General features: G+C 38.0%; 2 protein-coding genes across 3 annotated transcripts in view; one reads left to right on the forward strand and one right to left on the reverse strand.

Annotated features, from left to right (window-relative positions):
* The window catches only part of NT5DC1 (5'-nucleotidase domain containing 1), a 127,879-nt gene that overhangs the window by 10,654 nt on the left and 101,446 nt on the right, over positions 1 to 15,779 (forward strand). Inside the window, exon 6 of the mRNA XM_068184295.1 lies at positions 289 to 370. Coding sequence (XP_068040396.1) covers positions 289 to 370 — 82 coding nt within the window. The remainder of the gene's footprint in view (positions 1 to 288; positions 371 to 15,779) is intronic.
* On the reverse strand, positions 6,043 to 13,936 carry COL10A1 (collagen type X alpha 1 chain). Of its 2 annotated transcripts, XM_068184293.1 has the most exons (3): positions 13,789 to 13,936; positions 12,963 to 13,111; positions 6,045 to 8,402 (listed from the first exon to the last, which is right to left on the reverse strand). In XM_068184293.1, exons 2-3 carry the CDS (start codon positions 13,099 to 13,101, stop codon positions 6,508 to 6,510), a joined length of 2,034 nt encoding a protein of 677 aa, XP_068040394.1. In that variant the 5' UTR covers positions 13,102 to 13,111; positions 13,789 to 13,936; the 3' UTR covers positions 6,045 to 6,507. The 2 variants fall into 2 exon arrangements, with proteins under 2 accessions (XP_068040395.1, XP_068040394.1); XM_068184294.1 differs by lacking the exon at positions 13,789 to 13,936 and having other exon boundaries at positions 6,043 to 8,402.

The following is a 15,779-nucleotide window of genomic DNA, read 5'->3' on the forward strand; positions in this document are numbered from 1 at the left end:
AAGTTGCTGTTCTAGCTGATGCCCCTTTTGGCTGTAATGTTTTAGAGTTCCTCACAAATATTAAACATTTTTCCTTTTCCCTTCCTCCTCCCATTGTAACCCTCTAAGAGGGACATAACTTGTCTGCAGTTACCCACAGTTAATCTGGGTACTACTGAATCCTGATGTCCTGAATCCTACTGTCTTTATAATTTTGTTAATTCATGGCATTTCTGTCACTGTTTCAATATGAAAGCTTGTAATAGCTGGTACTTTATATAATGACTAGGTTCCTTTTGACACTTACAGCATGATGGTCAGAAAAAATATGACTTCTGGAAGGACATGGTGGCTGCTATCCAACATAATTATAAAATATCAGCTTTTAAAGGTAAGCGCATTCACTGAACACTCACTATAACAGCTGAAAATATTATGTGTGCTTGCCAGAGCAAATATGTTTGCAAGTACACTGTAGGCTACTAAGCACAGCTTTTACTTTTCAAGTTTATAAATAGTTGTATAGTAAACACATGTTTTTCCTGGAATAAAACATCTTTATCATAACTATTTCTGTTTCATTTCACTGCTTTGGTATCTTTAATAACATTTCTGATGTACTATTTTACTCAATATTTCAATTTTTATTGCTATTTCAACTCATTTTAGAAGGACAAATGGTTTCTTACTGCGATTGATGCAGTAATGTGGACGTCCTTGAACTGTGTTTTGAATCTATTCCTTATGATCTTGTAATGGTATGTAAAACCCAAATGAATTGGGGAAAGAAATTCCAGTATTAATTTTTGATGGGTTTTTTAGCACTCTTGATTAGTAGTATTGACACAATACAGAGGTTTTGAGCTTCCTAACATTTGCAGAGGACTATTTTTTAATAACAGTGTTTCTCCACCCAAAACCAGCATTGTAATAGTGTAATATAAATTAGAATTGGAAAACGTCTTGTATACTCTTCAGCAAATTATTTTCCTTCCTTCACAGACATAACTTCAGAGTTACTCTCAGGCAGAGAAATTAATAAGTTGATAATAAAGGCTAACTCTTTTTTGTGCACACAGTTAATTGAAATGATTTTTAACAATATTTCCTGTAAAATGTTTATATGCAGCTCAGATCTGAATTCTGAACTAACGTTAGAATTACCTTGGCTGATGCAACATTCACTAGACACAAGGTGTAGTTTGCACCTTCTTAAAACTCACTTTTTGTTCACCTCAGCTGTCCCACTTGCTGTATTCCTTTCAAATGTAATTGACAAAATTGTTTCAGAGCAATTCCAAGCAAAAATGGAAATTGATACCAAGATGCAAATGGTAAAATCCAGCAAGATAGTCCCAAACTGCTTTGTTTTGTTTTCTTACTATATTTCCATTGGGGCTTAGAGTGTGATTGGTAGTTATGAATTATCCTGGGAACTCATTCATACACAAAATAAATATATTTTTTCTTTTCTGCTAATACAAAATCAACACTAATCAACTGTACTAAATTTTTTTAGGATTTTTGTTAATTCTTTCATTCTTTTCTTCAAACCATGACAGCTCTTTTTCTTTTTTTAAAGGTGTGGATCATGCAGCAAAAAGAGTAATTTTTAAAAGTGTTCTTTGGAAATTAATGAGATCCAAAAAAAGTCTAAACTTTGAAGTCATACAAGTAATTGCTCAGTTTTATTTATATGTGTCTGCTTGTGTGTACACTTGGACATTTATGCTTATACTTGTCAATCAGGTACCTATTTCTATATGTAAATCTGGAATCTGCAAATAAAATTTGCAATATGTTTTCATCCTTTCTAGCTTCTGTCAGAGGCACATGCATACATAAGAGTGTTAAAAATAGAGGAAAGCATAGTAAGTGATACGAACAAGTTTTATCAGATAAAGATCAGTAATATCAGAAGGGAAACAATACAGATTATATGCACTACTCCAATATTGTAATACAAGAAAATTATACACTCTGTCATGCATCACTTTGAAAGGCTTCACAGTGGTTTTATTTTGCATTTAATAACATAGTACAGTAGCTATCTTATCGCTCTCTACAACTTCCTGAAGGGTGGTTGTAGTCAGGTGGGGGTTGACCTCTTTCACCAGGCAGCAACTGACAGAACAAGAGGACACAGTCTCAAGCTGCATCAAGGGAAATATAGGTTGGATATTGGGAAAAAGTTTTTTACAGAAAGGGTGATAAAGTACTGGAATGGACTGCCTGGGGAGATGGTGGAATCACCGTCCCTGGATGTGTTTAAAAAAAGACTGGATATGGCACTCGATGCCATGATCTAGTTGAGGTGATAGGGCATGGGTTAGACTCAATGATCTTGAAGAGGTCTCTCCCAACCCAGACATTCTGTGAATTCTGTGAGCTAAAGCACTGAACAGGGAGTCAGAAGAACCAGAGATAATTTCTTCCTGTATCACTTAACAGTGATATTCCCATGGAGCATCTCTTTTTGCTTCAGGTCCTTCTGTGATACAAGAATCAGGGTACTAATCTTCTATCACTGCTGACAAAGTGATTTATTTTTCATAACTTCCTTAGGAAACTCTCAAATCTGGATCCCATCATCTGCATACCAGGAAGCCCCAGTGTCTTTCATAGCCCAGAATCTGGCCTTAAAACCACAGCTTTTTGACTTAACTCCATGCCTTGTAGAGGGTTTAACCCTTCAGAGAAAAGAAGTGCTCGTTAACAGTTAGTCAAGGTAAAATTTCAAAGGCAAACTTATTAAGTGGTCAGTTGAGGGGACGCAAAGTTCCCAACTCAAAACGCCGTCCTAGCGGTGCCATTGTCAGTGGCGGAGCAGAACGACTGACCGCTTTATTTTTTGAAATCCACTGAGTGTTTGCAGTTCACTTTGATTTGTTGTCAGTATGCCCTTGTGTCTCTATGTCCCTTCTCTTTTTCACAGGATTTTTTTTTGATCATAATCAGGTGTCTGATGGATTTTGCTTTTCATTGTCTTAGCTATGGTAATTGCCTTAGATAATTGCCCTATGATATTTTTCTTGGGTGGCTCTTTCAGATAGGCACGATTGTCCTGACTTAGCTTGATGAAGAGTATTAACCCACTCTTCTCCTTGTAAAGAAATGAAGAACTGAGGCTTGCAAAAGGAAGGGGGTTCCCAAATAGCCTTGTGTTATTTTAGACATTCCATTGTGAAAAATAACTCCAAAAAATGAAAAATAAAGGAAAATCTATGAAACAATACTATCAGAAAAGCATGGTCAGATGGCAATGAACACAGGTATTTGCAATGTGGTCATTTCTTACCTAGTAATACCTGCAAGAGAGCTCTCTGCAACTGATATCCCAGCTAAGCATTACATCACTTGAGAATCCACTTTATTCTCAATACTTCATTCTTATTGCTGGAATAGTTTGTGACTGTAAGGTGATTAATATTATCTCTACTGTGTTGAATTTAGTGGCTGTTTTATAGATATAATAAAGAGCAATTTTAAAGAAAACATCATGGGGCAATGTATTTTACACTATCAAGTTATGTGGATGTATTATGGAATCAAAGTGTGCTCTTCAGAGCATTAATAAGAGCTTGAAGTACTGTATAATTATTTCCTGGTGAAAAATTTCAGATTTGATGGGGTTTTTTTGACAGAAAAATCAATGGCTTTTTTAGGGAAATGTTGCCAAATATAACTTCTTAAAGCGGAATTTTATAACATTTCTTATCTTAAAGGCTATTTTCTCTCCTGAAGACTTGACTCTCCCTGTAATTTTCCTAACACTTCTGAAAACTGTAGTATTTGTAGCTATATAGTTAAAATTATATATTTGTAATATATTCAATCAGTTTATAAGATAATATTTCATTACAAAAGTAAAAAAATCATGGCTGGTATGGTAGCAGACTTCATAAATTGCCCATAACAGGACATGTTTTTGAACTCAAGTTTATGGTCTTGGCAGAAGATGACATTTATTATATGTATTTTTTATCTTTAATATGCAATTTCAGATATAAGAAACAAAAAGCAAAGATGCTTTTCTGGCCAAAGGAAAAACAATCTTGTGCAAAATATTAGTAGTTCCTAATGTTGATGTAGGAGTGATGAGTGAGATAAATTTGTCTTAATTGTGAAAACTGTACCAAAGAGGCAAGTGAAAAGTAAATTTGTTAGATTTATTTGCTGTGTTTTCCAACTAAGTACAGAAGGGATTGTTTGGGTGCTTCATGTTTTTGATCACTTAAGGCTTCAGAAATTTCAGTACTTCTTCGGAAGTGATTTTATACTATTACAGGCTTTTAAGTTTTCATTTGAATTTCATGTTGGATTTCCTTTAATATCCGAGATTTGTGACAACAAATATTCAGAAGAAATAGTGTTTTTGGAAGGGCTTTATCTTTAGAGAGATTGCTGATCTTCTTGTGGAGAAAATGCTAAAAATCAAACATAAAAATTTTACAGACTTTCTCAAGGTCTCCTCTAAACTGAAAATCCAAAGCTAAAATCAAAGTGTAAGTTGTGCTTTTGCCACAATTTGCTGTATCATATCTAGCTTTTCAGTTTTAAGAGTTGTTTTCTTAGTGACTTAATATCTGAGCAATTATGAAAATACTTCAAAAATCAGTCATGAGGTTCCAAGCTGTAGACTTATTTGAAGTCACACATGTTTGAGGAACAAAGACATAAAGGACAAAACATGATTTTAAGTGGATAGATGGATGGATGGGTGGATGATAAGGGTTAGTGAACTATGCTTTTAAAAATGCTGCCTGGGCCCAATTTCTTGTAAGTTAATTGGAATCACAGGTCAGCGTGGTCCTGAGCTGCTAAGCACCAAGCATCTCCAACATTTTCAGGCATGTGCTTTGGGATACATTTCATATGCGAACTAAGTAACCAGAAGCCTACTACTTAGTCATATTTTCCAGCTCCCATATCCAATCCTTGTATTTGTTTCTGAAACAAAAGTTCCAAGTTGGTAGAGTGTATGGACAGCAGGACATGCTATGTTTAAATACCGGGAAGCACTGTTGAACTAATATTAATTTATTATTTTACTGAATTATAGCCTAAACCACAGGTTTCCTTATCCAGCAGCACTTAAAAAGAGGAAGAAAAAAAATTCAAGTTACTTTCATGGTAGGTCTTTACAGTTTCCAAAACACTATATAGTTTTGCTAATGATGGGTCAACCATCAAGCAAAAGGTATCCTAGCTTTTTTATTCATTCCAGTGTATTATCAAGTATTTAGGATATTGCTGATTCCAAATGTACACAACATAACAAGCCTCAAGCTCTGCTTTCATGAAGAAATGGTAATATCACAACATTTTTAAACATAGGCCTACATACTTCCAGTGCAAGTGATTAAAACCTTCTGTTAAAAAAAAAAAAACGCTGAGTATAGTAGCTTTAAGGGTTCATAAGGTTTTGATGTATATAAAACTTTTAAAGCACGTGAATGGCAACTGTCACTAGAAGAAATGTGTGATCAAATTGTTAAGGTTTCATAATTTGTAAGCTAACTTGTCATAGTAGCATAACAAATTGATGAAATGACAACTTTTTGTGAGACATGTTTGTATGATAAATATGGTTGTGTCTACTGACTAATTATTGCCATCATCTGACAAATTTACCAAATAAGTAAAATAAATTCCTCACACTATTTTGTTTTAAAGGAATGAACTGTTCAGGAAAATCAGGGCAAGGATTATCTCCACTTTTGGGGTGGTAAAGTGTCTGCATGCTTGTGAGGATACGTTTTTAAGGTTTGGATTTGGTCAGTGTTGCTTTGTGGTACTCTGAATGTTACAGAATGTTAGGAGATTTAAAAATACTGAACTAGTTTGTTGCATCAGTGTGCATTGAAGAAAGCCAAATGGATTTTGAGGCTTCAAATCTGGTTGCTTTTTCATATTGTGAAACTTTAGATCTTCAGTAACATGTAATAATTTGTAAATCTACTTATCTCCAAGTAGTTATTAAATAATAAGAACAGTAGAACTAAATGAAAACTGTGTTTATTAGAGTTGTTGCTCTTGTCCTGTTGGAATGCTTAAAGATGAAGCTGGATGTAGAATGTTCCTGAAGTGTATTGTCCAGCTGTTGAGGTGACTGTGGTGTATTTGAGGCCTTTTTCTTGGAATAAAATGTCTTCAGTTAATTCAATTATAGTGAAGATGATCTAGCATCCTTTATTGTGTTATGAGGTGTGATAGCTAGAAATTCTGATTTTCCTTTTAAAAAGGAAAAAAAGGAAAAAAGGACAGAGACTGGTGCATTATATTAATTCATAAAATTTTTATTTTGCATTGTCAGACAGTCATCATTCAAAACAGTTCTTTTATGACAATTCTCTAAAAACATACAATATTATTCTACTATGTTTGAACCACTCTCTTCCACTTTCTCACTCCCTCCTCCATTCCTGTTGCAACATTGAAGTTGCTTGACCTGCTAAGGACAAATCAGAGCAGTACCTGGTTAACATGTTCTGAAGGAGAGTGTGTCAGGACTGGGTAAGAGGGATATTAGATGTGAGCAAACAGGAAACCTGAGAAAGAAGAGTGAACATAATCAGAGGAGTAGAGACCATTAGATTCTGAATTGGGCAGTTGGAGCCATACTTGGTCATTCTCCATGAGATCGATGACAGCACTGCCAGAAGCCTGGTCAAGGTATCCTTTCTTGTACTCATCATAGGTGTACATAATTGGTGAACCATTTTTGTAGAGTGCAACCCAAACATTTGTTCCTTTTGCGTGTACATGATAGGAGAAATAGTACAGTCCAGGGGTTCTGCAGGTGAAGATTCCTGTTCTAGGGTCATAGTGTTGCTGCCTATTGTACAAGATTTTATCAAATTTGATGGGGACTGTTGCTGCAGGGTAGGCTTTTGAGAGGATGACACTGAAAGCAGACACCGGCATCCCTGTCAGAGCTTGGTTTACTCCTCCTTTTATGAAAGATATCCCTGATAGGTCCTGAGACTCTCCCGCTTTAATATAGCCTTCGGGCATCTTTGGGATTACAGTTTGGCCAGGGGGACCAGGAGGACCTGGGGGGCCGGGCAAGCCAGGCTCACCATTGCTGCCTTTAGGGCCGGGGGGTCCAGGTGGTCCCATGGGGCCACTTGAGCCTTTCGTGGAAATGCCTGCTGGGCCTGGCAGTCCTGGTGCTCCTGGCTCACCCTTTGCTCCAGGGGCTCCTGGCAGGCCAGGGGGTCCAATGGGACCTCTGATCCCAGGTATTCCTGAAGGCCCTCTGGGGCCTGGCTCACCATTAGTCCCTGGCACTCCCTTAGGTCCTTGCGGACCCATTGGACCAGGCAGCCCAGGTAGCCCAGCGGGGCCTGCATCGCCTTTTGGACCTGGGAGACCTGGGTGTCCCTTAGGACCAGCAAGACCCTGCTCACCTGGGTATCCTGGTTTTCCCTCTAATCCTGGTAGGCCTCGTTCCCCCTTGGCCCCTGGGAATCCCGGGTGGCCTGCAGGGCCCATGTCACCTTTGGGCCCAGGTAGGCCATTCTCACCAGGCAAACCTTTGAGTCCATGAGGGCCCATGTTCCCTGGTGGCCCGACTGGCCCTGGTTCTCCTGGCACACCAGCTGGACCTTGGTCTCCTTTAGGTCCTGGAAGGCCAGGAGGACCTTCAGGCCCTCTGTGTCCCTTCATCCCTGGCAATCCTGGCTTTCCAAAACCTGGGAGTCCTGGGGATCCAGGCAACCCTGCAGGTCCAGGATGTCCCTTGGCTCCAGGGATACCTGCTGCTCCTGGTGGTCCCATTGGCCCAGGCTTGCCAATGCCAACTTCTCCAGGTTCACCTGGGAGACCCTGGGGACCTGGGAGACCAACTGCTCCAGGTGCACCTGGAAAACCTCGGTCACCTTTCAGACCTGGCTGACCTGGCAGGCCATTTTCACCAGGCTTCCCTATCCCAGCAGGACCAGGGAGGCCCCGGGGTCCCTGTGGGCCTGGAAGACCCCTGCCACCTGGGCGGCCTGGAATTCCGAATCCATTTTCTCCCTTTTGTCCATTTATACCTGGGATACCTGGCTCTCCCTTCTCACCAGGGGGTCCTCTTGGCCCCTGAGCTCCTGGAGGGCCTTGTGGTCCAGGCTTGCCAGGGACAGTCAGTCCTGCGGGGCCGGGAGTGCCGGGGAGCCCTTGTGGCCCTCTTGCTCCTGGGAGTCCAGCAGGTCCAGGTTCTCCTTTCTCACCATTTAGTCCTCTTGCTCCTGGCTTTCCTGGTAGACCTGGCACTCCTGGCTTTCCGACTGCAGAGAACCCAGGTGGTCCTGGGGGACCAGGGGGACCTTGGGGACCCGGACTTCCAAACCCTGGCTTTCCTGCAGGACCTGGTTGTCCTCTTGGTCCAGCGGGGCCTGGGGGACCAGGGGGTCCTTGTTCCCCCCTTACCTGCACACCTGTGAGAGAGAGGAAACCAGATCAACCAGGGCATCTACAACATACTTGCAGGCAATGTAGCATGGTGGTAAAATGCATGAAGGGTTAATTTAATTTCAACTTCATGTAAGTCAAGCTTCAGCTGCTGTGTTTGTCACTGAGAACCTGACATTCAGAGTAAAAGTGTTTCACAGCCCTTACAAGTAACAAGTGCAAATTTGTTGGAAACGTGAGATATAGGGACTCTAGATTTTTTTTTTTTTTTTTTTTTTTTTTTTTGCTTCAATACATTCAGGGTCATCAAAGAGCTTAAAAAGTGCTGTGCAAGTAGATGCAGATTATTAAGTAAGGAAAAAAACCCCAGACAGGTAACAGGTTTAGCAGGTCATCAGACTTGGTGAGTGAAATCACAGGAAGCTGTCTGTGCAGGTGCAGCAGCCTTTCAGAAACAACTTGGTGCTACAGTTAAGTAGTGAGAATTTTGTTCTTCCCTGCCCCCTACTTTCAAAAGTGGCCCATGGCACTAGTTCTTTTGTAAATATATTAATGTTACATTTTCAGATATTGTCTGAAAGACTTTTGTCTGCCATAAAAATTTCACACAGTGGCAAGGTCACAACTGATAATTCATTTTACTGCTGTGAGAATTCTGGCATTGTTATGGGGTTTTTTAATACTGCTTCATTTTCTTAGTTACCAAAACAGCAGGTGGAGCTACTTAACCAAATGTCACGAATAGAGGAATAAGCAAACAAGCTCACTGCTTAGTTTGTGTGTGCTTTGGAGGAGCCTGCAGCTTTATGTTGGAGTTAGCATGCTTATTTGTTGGACATTACATACAAGGTTAACACAGATGCTGTGAGACTACTTCAGCAGTATGCAACAAGTTGCAGCATTATAGAACAAAATGTCATATCTGTGATGGATGTTAATTTAAGAAGTCATTTTAAAAATAAAAACTGAAGGATGCAAAAAGAGCCTGAATTCTGTTTTTTTTTATAATGGCAACGCATTCTATTGAATGCATATTTAGAAAACATTATAAATTGATTAACAGTTGCATCAGTTACAATTTTTCCTTTCAGTTTCTCACAAAAAGATCAGTGTATGTATTACATATATGTACACATGAAAGTTTGTACAATGACTATTCGGCTGTCTCTTAGATAATAAACTGCATTTTCCAATATGTGGCTAGTCTTGTTGAACCAAAAGTGAGGTGAAGGAGGAAACTTATTCTATGTATTTTTTTTTTTTTAATAATAGAGGAATGCTTATGAAATACATTTGATTTTGGTTGGTTATTAGATCTGCAAGGTTGCCTTCTTCCTGTATTGACAGGGAAATTGTTCTTATCTAGAAGATGCAGAGAGTTCATTTTCTTTTCTGCTGATGCATAAAATCAGCACAAATGCATATCAACTTATTTTGCACATCTTCCTATCTCATCCTTAAGGCCATGAAAAGGAAGATAGTTTTTAAAATCCTACACATAGAAAACAAGTGGTCTGTGATTTATTTGTGATATATTGACAGGTTTAGTGGTTTTTTTGGTGGCAAATTGCATCAGACTTTAGCTCAGAGTGTATCTCCTTATTACTTTTACCATATTTTAGATGCAAATATCAGTCCTAGGTTCACTGAGTGGTGGGTCCTGCCAATTTTGCCTAAGATATTAAAGGCATTGTCAGCACTCATGCTGTTACAGAGATTTTCTGTGAGCTGTATTGTTCCAAAGTTGTGCTGCTTTTAGATTATAATTGTAATTTTAATTGTGCCATCTAAAAGCAGTGGTTATTCCTCTGAGAAAAGGACTGCTAAGTCTATTAATGAAGTAGAATTTATACCAAGAACATTGAAGTATTGATTGGCTACTCTTTTACATATCTCAGCACATGCCTTGATGCAAAATTGTTTTACATTCTCTAGTGCAGTCAAACCCCATATATGTATTGAATTAAATATGTAGACTTCAACGTAACCTGCAGTAATGGCTTATTTAAACATTGCTGAATAGTGAGACCTCATTCAATTATTGTTTTCAACTTGGGCTTTTCAAATATTTCAAGCCAAAGAGATACTGGTTAAAAAATTATGTTCTGGAAAGCTGTCAAGACCAAGGTTTTTTAAACAATTCCACCAAATTAGATGAAGCTTTAATAGGCTTTGGTTGCCAACAGAAATTGTGTGGTCTGTTTTATGTCGTCCTAACTCACCACTTTGGGTTTAGACTGATTTCAGTTCCAGACTGCTTTTTGACAAGGCTATACAAAGCAAAAAGGTAATTTATTGGTAGCTATATCTGTAGAAGCCAATGTTTAGTGATCAAATTGGAAAAGTAAGCTATGATGAAAAGCTTCCCATTGCTACTTCAGCTGCTTGCAAATGGAACAACTCACTAGACAAAAACTGAATTCATTTGGTTTTGTAGGTTCCTGTTTTATTCTTCCGAGATCATCTCAGATTAGAAGTGATGATCTCCAGCAGTCTTCCCTCTTTAAATTCTTCTAAAAACTCTCTATAGGATGCTTGTTTTCCAGACTCAAGAATAACAGTCCTCCTGCAGTACTTGCTCTCCAAATCAAAATTTGTCAAACACTTTTGAATGACTGGACTCGAATGTCTGCAAAAATGTAGGCTGTTCCTGTTATTGAGGTCTAGTATATAGTCTTCTGTTACATTTCCTAAATCAAGAGCATTTTATAGTTCTCAGGTTTTGATATAATAATTTTCATTCTAAATATGAATTTTCACTCACATTAGATTCTGTGTTTGTATATAAAGTGAAAACTTAGTTCAGGACAATTCATTTCCCCCTTTCACACCATTTTCTGTCTACCCTGATTCTTGCCTAATTTGTTGCTGGTTTCCCCCTCCCCAAATGTTTTCTATAGAGGGGGAAAGAAGAGCCACTATTAGGAGAAGTGGGTGAAGTATGGTAGAGAATAGCCAAGTAAATATTATACTTCACTTAAAAGTAGTTCTAAATATGTAAATTATTCTGAGTAAAGTAATGGGAAAACACAAGAAAAGTTAATGAGGAAGGAGGGAGGAAATGTGCATTTAACTCAGTGAGAAGTCAAGTCAATAAGTTTTCAGAGCAGCTGTTTATTGTGCATGTCCCTAAATTTGATCCGGGAGTGCTAGGGTTCCCAGAAGTCCTTGTGCTGAAGACAAGGGATGAAACTATGACAATATTTTGGTACAGCCCAGGAGAATATTTTGGGGATAAGGTTCCCAACCATGCTTCTCTCTCTTGTTTCTTACTGCAGAGATTCTTGGAGGATGTGGGTTGGGGCCAGTGCTGGTATGAGACCAGAGTTTCTTTGGGCTCCATGAATGCTGCGCATGATCAGACAGTCCATAGGATCTGTCAGCAGAGCTATTCTGAATCTAAACCCCCTGAATGAAGGTAATGTGGATGCAGTGCCCTGAGCAGCAATTCTGCTCTGCAGATTTGCCCATGTCCTTTTTCTGGTGAAGAACAGCTTATTTGCTAATGCTGTTTTCTGAGACCCTCATTGAGTTTCCGGATTTCTGCCCAAGTGTGATTACTACAACTAAAAGTGGATGGGATACAGCAAGAAAATAAAACTATTTTGTGTAGCCTGATGATGTCTGAAAGAAAATAATGCTGTTCTCAGGGGGTAAGGTAGGATGTTTACAAGGAAGATTCACTATTAATTTTAGTGATGACAAATTTGAATAGTCATTATGGTTCAGAAGCTTTGAGTTTGAGTTTTTTAAAGAAGATGTTGGCTAAGCATGGAAAAATAAAACAGAACAGAACGGTTTCAAACATTAGGGATTGCCATCTGTTCAACTTAAAGGGACAGAGAGGATAACCAGAAATAAAATGAAAGAAACAATGTAGTATTGCAGTTATGTATTGCCTATCCAAACTGCCATAAGACTGATTTATGCAATGAAGAGGTTTTTTTTAAATATACTAAAGCTAAAATTATATTGCTATGTGCTTATCCTGATAATTAAAACATAAGCTTAAATCACTCATGAAAAACAATATAGAAGTTTATGACACATTTGTACAACTATATATAATTTTATCTTGTCTTTCTAGGCCTTAAGTGGGTCTTTATTTACCCATGTGTATCATATATATATTTAAATTCACACCTAAGATCTGTTTTGAGTACAGATAACATGACAAAATATGTAAAAATTCTTCCTGAATGTAGGTAGGTTTTAGGTGACGGGTCTGTTGCTAGAAAGCCCAGTGCTGAATCAAGAAATTCATAATTAGCATGTTGTACATCAATATGAACACAATCATGCTGTGTTCCTCCCATTATTGAAGCAGAGATCTGGGGCTTTGTTTCTGCTCTGTATGCCTTTGGTATTTATTGTGTAAAACATTTGTCTGACAGGTGTGCATCTTTGTCAGGAGGAGGCAACTCCAGAGCCACTGTAAATTCTTTCTGCAGTGCTAAAATCATTTCAATAAACCTAAATTGTTAGTGAAATTTGAATACCAGTAGTTCAAGCAAAGAGCTTTTGTTCATGTATTGAACCTCTAGGAATAAGTGTGTTAGTTTATTATTAAAAAACAGTAAACTTACCTTGACTCTTTACATTGTATGGTAGAAAATGCGGCCCCTTGATGCTGGATTGTTTCTGATATCGCTCAGAAAAATATCCATCACCACCATGGACAATGTTCAGACAGAACAGCAGCAGTAAAGATATTTGTAAATGCATATTTCCAAATCTGTTCTGTGTTAGAAAAGGTAGAAAAAGTTTGTTGTAAAGAAAAGCTGTTTAGCTCTGGTTTTGGAGCATGAATAGATGAGTTTTCTTAAACTATTGGTATTAAAAGTAACAATATTTTGTTGTTACTTCCATCTGCTTTCACTAGTTTTGAAAAATGCTCTAAGAAAAAGGGAACCAGCATTGCTACGACTTTGAATGATGGACCTGTTGCATAGATAGATTAGAGGCAATAGTCTCACTCTTAGGAAAAGAATAATTTTGATTGGATGGCAGACTATTCAAGACAAAAGTATTCAGAAACAGTGACTATTTTAACTAGACCTCCAAAGTAAGTTCAGGAGTTCCATATACCAAAACTCCTGAAAAGAAGAAAATTTTTCAGTGAAAATACATAAACACTTTCATGATCTCACTGCCTCTGTGTAATGCTATAACAAATGAAGGATGAAGGGATGAAGTCCTGGTTCTTTCAGCATCAGTGGCAAAAATCTCACCAAAGTTGAAACCTGGTTGAAACCTGATTGAAAACTGTAGCCTTACAAAGAGCCCTAGTGGCAGTGAGGATGCTGTCACTGGCCCTTAAATATCAACCCTCTTCCCTCCCCAGACAGAAAACAGGCATCCTGAAGAAGTTACCTTCAAAACCAAAGAGAATAAAATTAAATCATGACATACCAAAATGTTGTGGAGCTCCAGTGCAGAGTGGTAGAGGAGTGAATCCTCCTCTACTGAGGAGGAGTTCTGCCACTAGTGAGTGAGCAGAAACTGATGATTTCAAGTGCCACCCTTGAGTATTTATCTGGTTTTCCCCTTAGTTGGGTGACTGCTGGACATAAGCTCCTCCCCCAAAATCAGTAAGCAGTAATTACCTGTGTGTGTATAAGTGTGTTTTTTAGGGGTGGGGGAGAGCTATTTTGGGCAGTCATCCTAGATTCTCTTAAGGGATTTTTTTGTTAGGTTTTTCTCATTATTTTCTTGGATTTCTTATTATTTATGAGATTGTATTTCTCATAGCTTGTTTTTTCTAAAATGTTATGGCCCCTCTGTTTTTAGAATTGATACAGGTAACACTGGGAAAATCATGAACTAGTAAATAAGGTTAGTAATTCCAAGTGTTCATTTAAATGTCTCTGTAGATATTTTAAGGAAAGGAATGCACATTTTGAACTTTGGTGAGCTGTTACTTTCAGGAGTAACCCCACTTGTTCACTGGGATACAAGTGAAGAACTTCCAATCAATTAAGATGTTAATAAAAGAGTTGTCAGAAAACCTGATTACTTTTAGGCAGTTATTTTAGGAGATTATCTTAATGTTATGTCTCTGGACTTCTGTTTTGATGTTTGAGGTATACTACTACACATATAATGCAGGTAATGTTTCTGTATTATGAAATCGTGACATGTGAATTCACCTTACAAAATGAGAATTTCATTGTGTCCAGTTGTAACAAATGTACTGAAATCCACCCTGCTTTGTTTTGCAAATGTTAACACAGGATGACGTTTGGGGGTTTCAGTTTAGTAAATTTAAACCGATGCTGGTTTTAGTGTTGGTGGATCAAACCTGGGTATGGTTTTAGCTCTTAAAAGATTTTGTTAAACTGATCTTGCTTAATGGACTGTACTCAAACAGTGCAACTTCTTTTGGTTTTTTTCAGCATCACTTTATTGAAGTTCAGTCCGAAATAGGCATTAATTTTCAGCCCTTGTGACTCTGAATGATCTTTTAAAACTGAAGGTTAAAGTAAGAGACAAGAAACAACTTTTCTGATTAAGGATGAAACTGTAGAGTTAAATATATAGTGCACTTTGCTTTAGGAAAAAAATACCTACATATAAATTATCTCTGTATTGAAACAGAGTTATAGGTAGACTAATAAATAATGTGTACAACTGTCAATTCTCCTGCATGGTAGGTACAGAAGGAGCACCTGTTACTGTTCCAACCAAAAAGACTGAGCTGGTGGCCCTGAACCCTGTGGCTGTCCTGTGGAATGACAGGTTAACGTGGGCTGAATTTTACCTGCTCCACGTCTTTGTTTAATTCCACACTCTTCAGCTTTTTTGGCTTTTATGTATTATGGCAAACATCCTAGAACACAAGTTACTGTACTGAAAGGGACCAATGGACCATCAAGTCTGTTCTGCTTCCAATTGTGCTAATACCTTTGCTTAGTAGAGAACTGGATTAATGTTTTAACTTACACTAATAAGTGCAATAATTTATTCAATGTATTGTTGAACAGTTTTTTCTTCTATTCTTCTTCCTAGCCATCCTCTATTTTTGTAAATAACCATTCTTGTACTGTTCTTGTACTATTTTTGTAAATAACCATTTTTGCTGCAGGGGTCTTCAGACTAAAGCCTGTTTTCTCCATTAAGCTTGCACGCCTGACCTGGTCAGTGATTTTCAGAGAGTTTGCATATCTGAGATGGTATTTCTACTCCCCACATATGTATTCAGTTTCTTTTAATCTTTCAGAGAAAGAAACTCTGTCTTCAGGTTTTTTGTGTAACTTATCAAGGTGTTTTATTTTAAAAATTAGTCTCTATAAACTCAAATGAGGATACAGTCATTCACTTTTGACAGAGGTAGCAAATATATGGGCATAAAGTTTATTTCCTCCTTGAAAAAACACAGCTCCAGCCCCTTTCTTGGTTTGTGT

The sequence above is a fragment of the Anomalospiza imberbis genome, chromosome 3 (genome assembly GCF_031753505.1).
Source record: "Anomalospiza imberbis isolate Cuckoo-Finch-1a 21T00152 chromosome 3, ASM3175350v1, whole genome shotgun sequence".
Lineage (NCBI taxonomy): Eukaryota > Metazoa > Chordata > Aves > Passeriformes > Viduidae > Anomalospiza > Anomalospiza imberbis.

Bases quoted from the DNA above. Each gene is read 5' to 3' on its own strand.
- COL10A1 (XM_068184294.1), bottom strand. From the start codon at position 13,101: ATGCATTTACAAATATCTTTACTGCTGCTGTTCTGTCTGAACATTGTC. The intron at 8,403-12,962 runs GTAAGTTTACTG...TCTCTCTCACAG, and splicing joins ATACAATGTAAAGAGTCAAG to GTGTGCAGGTAAGGGGGGAA.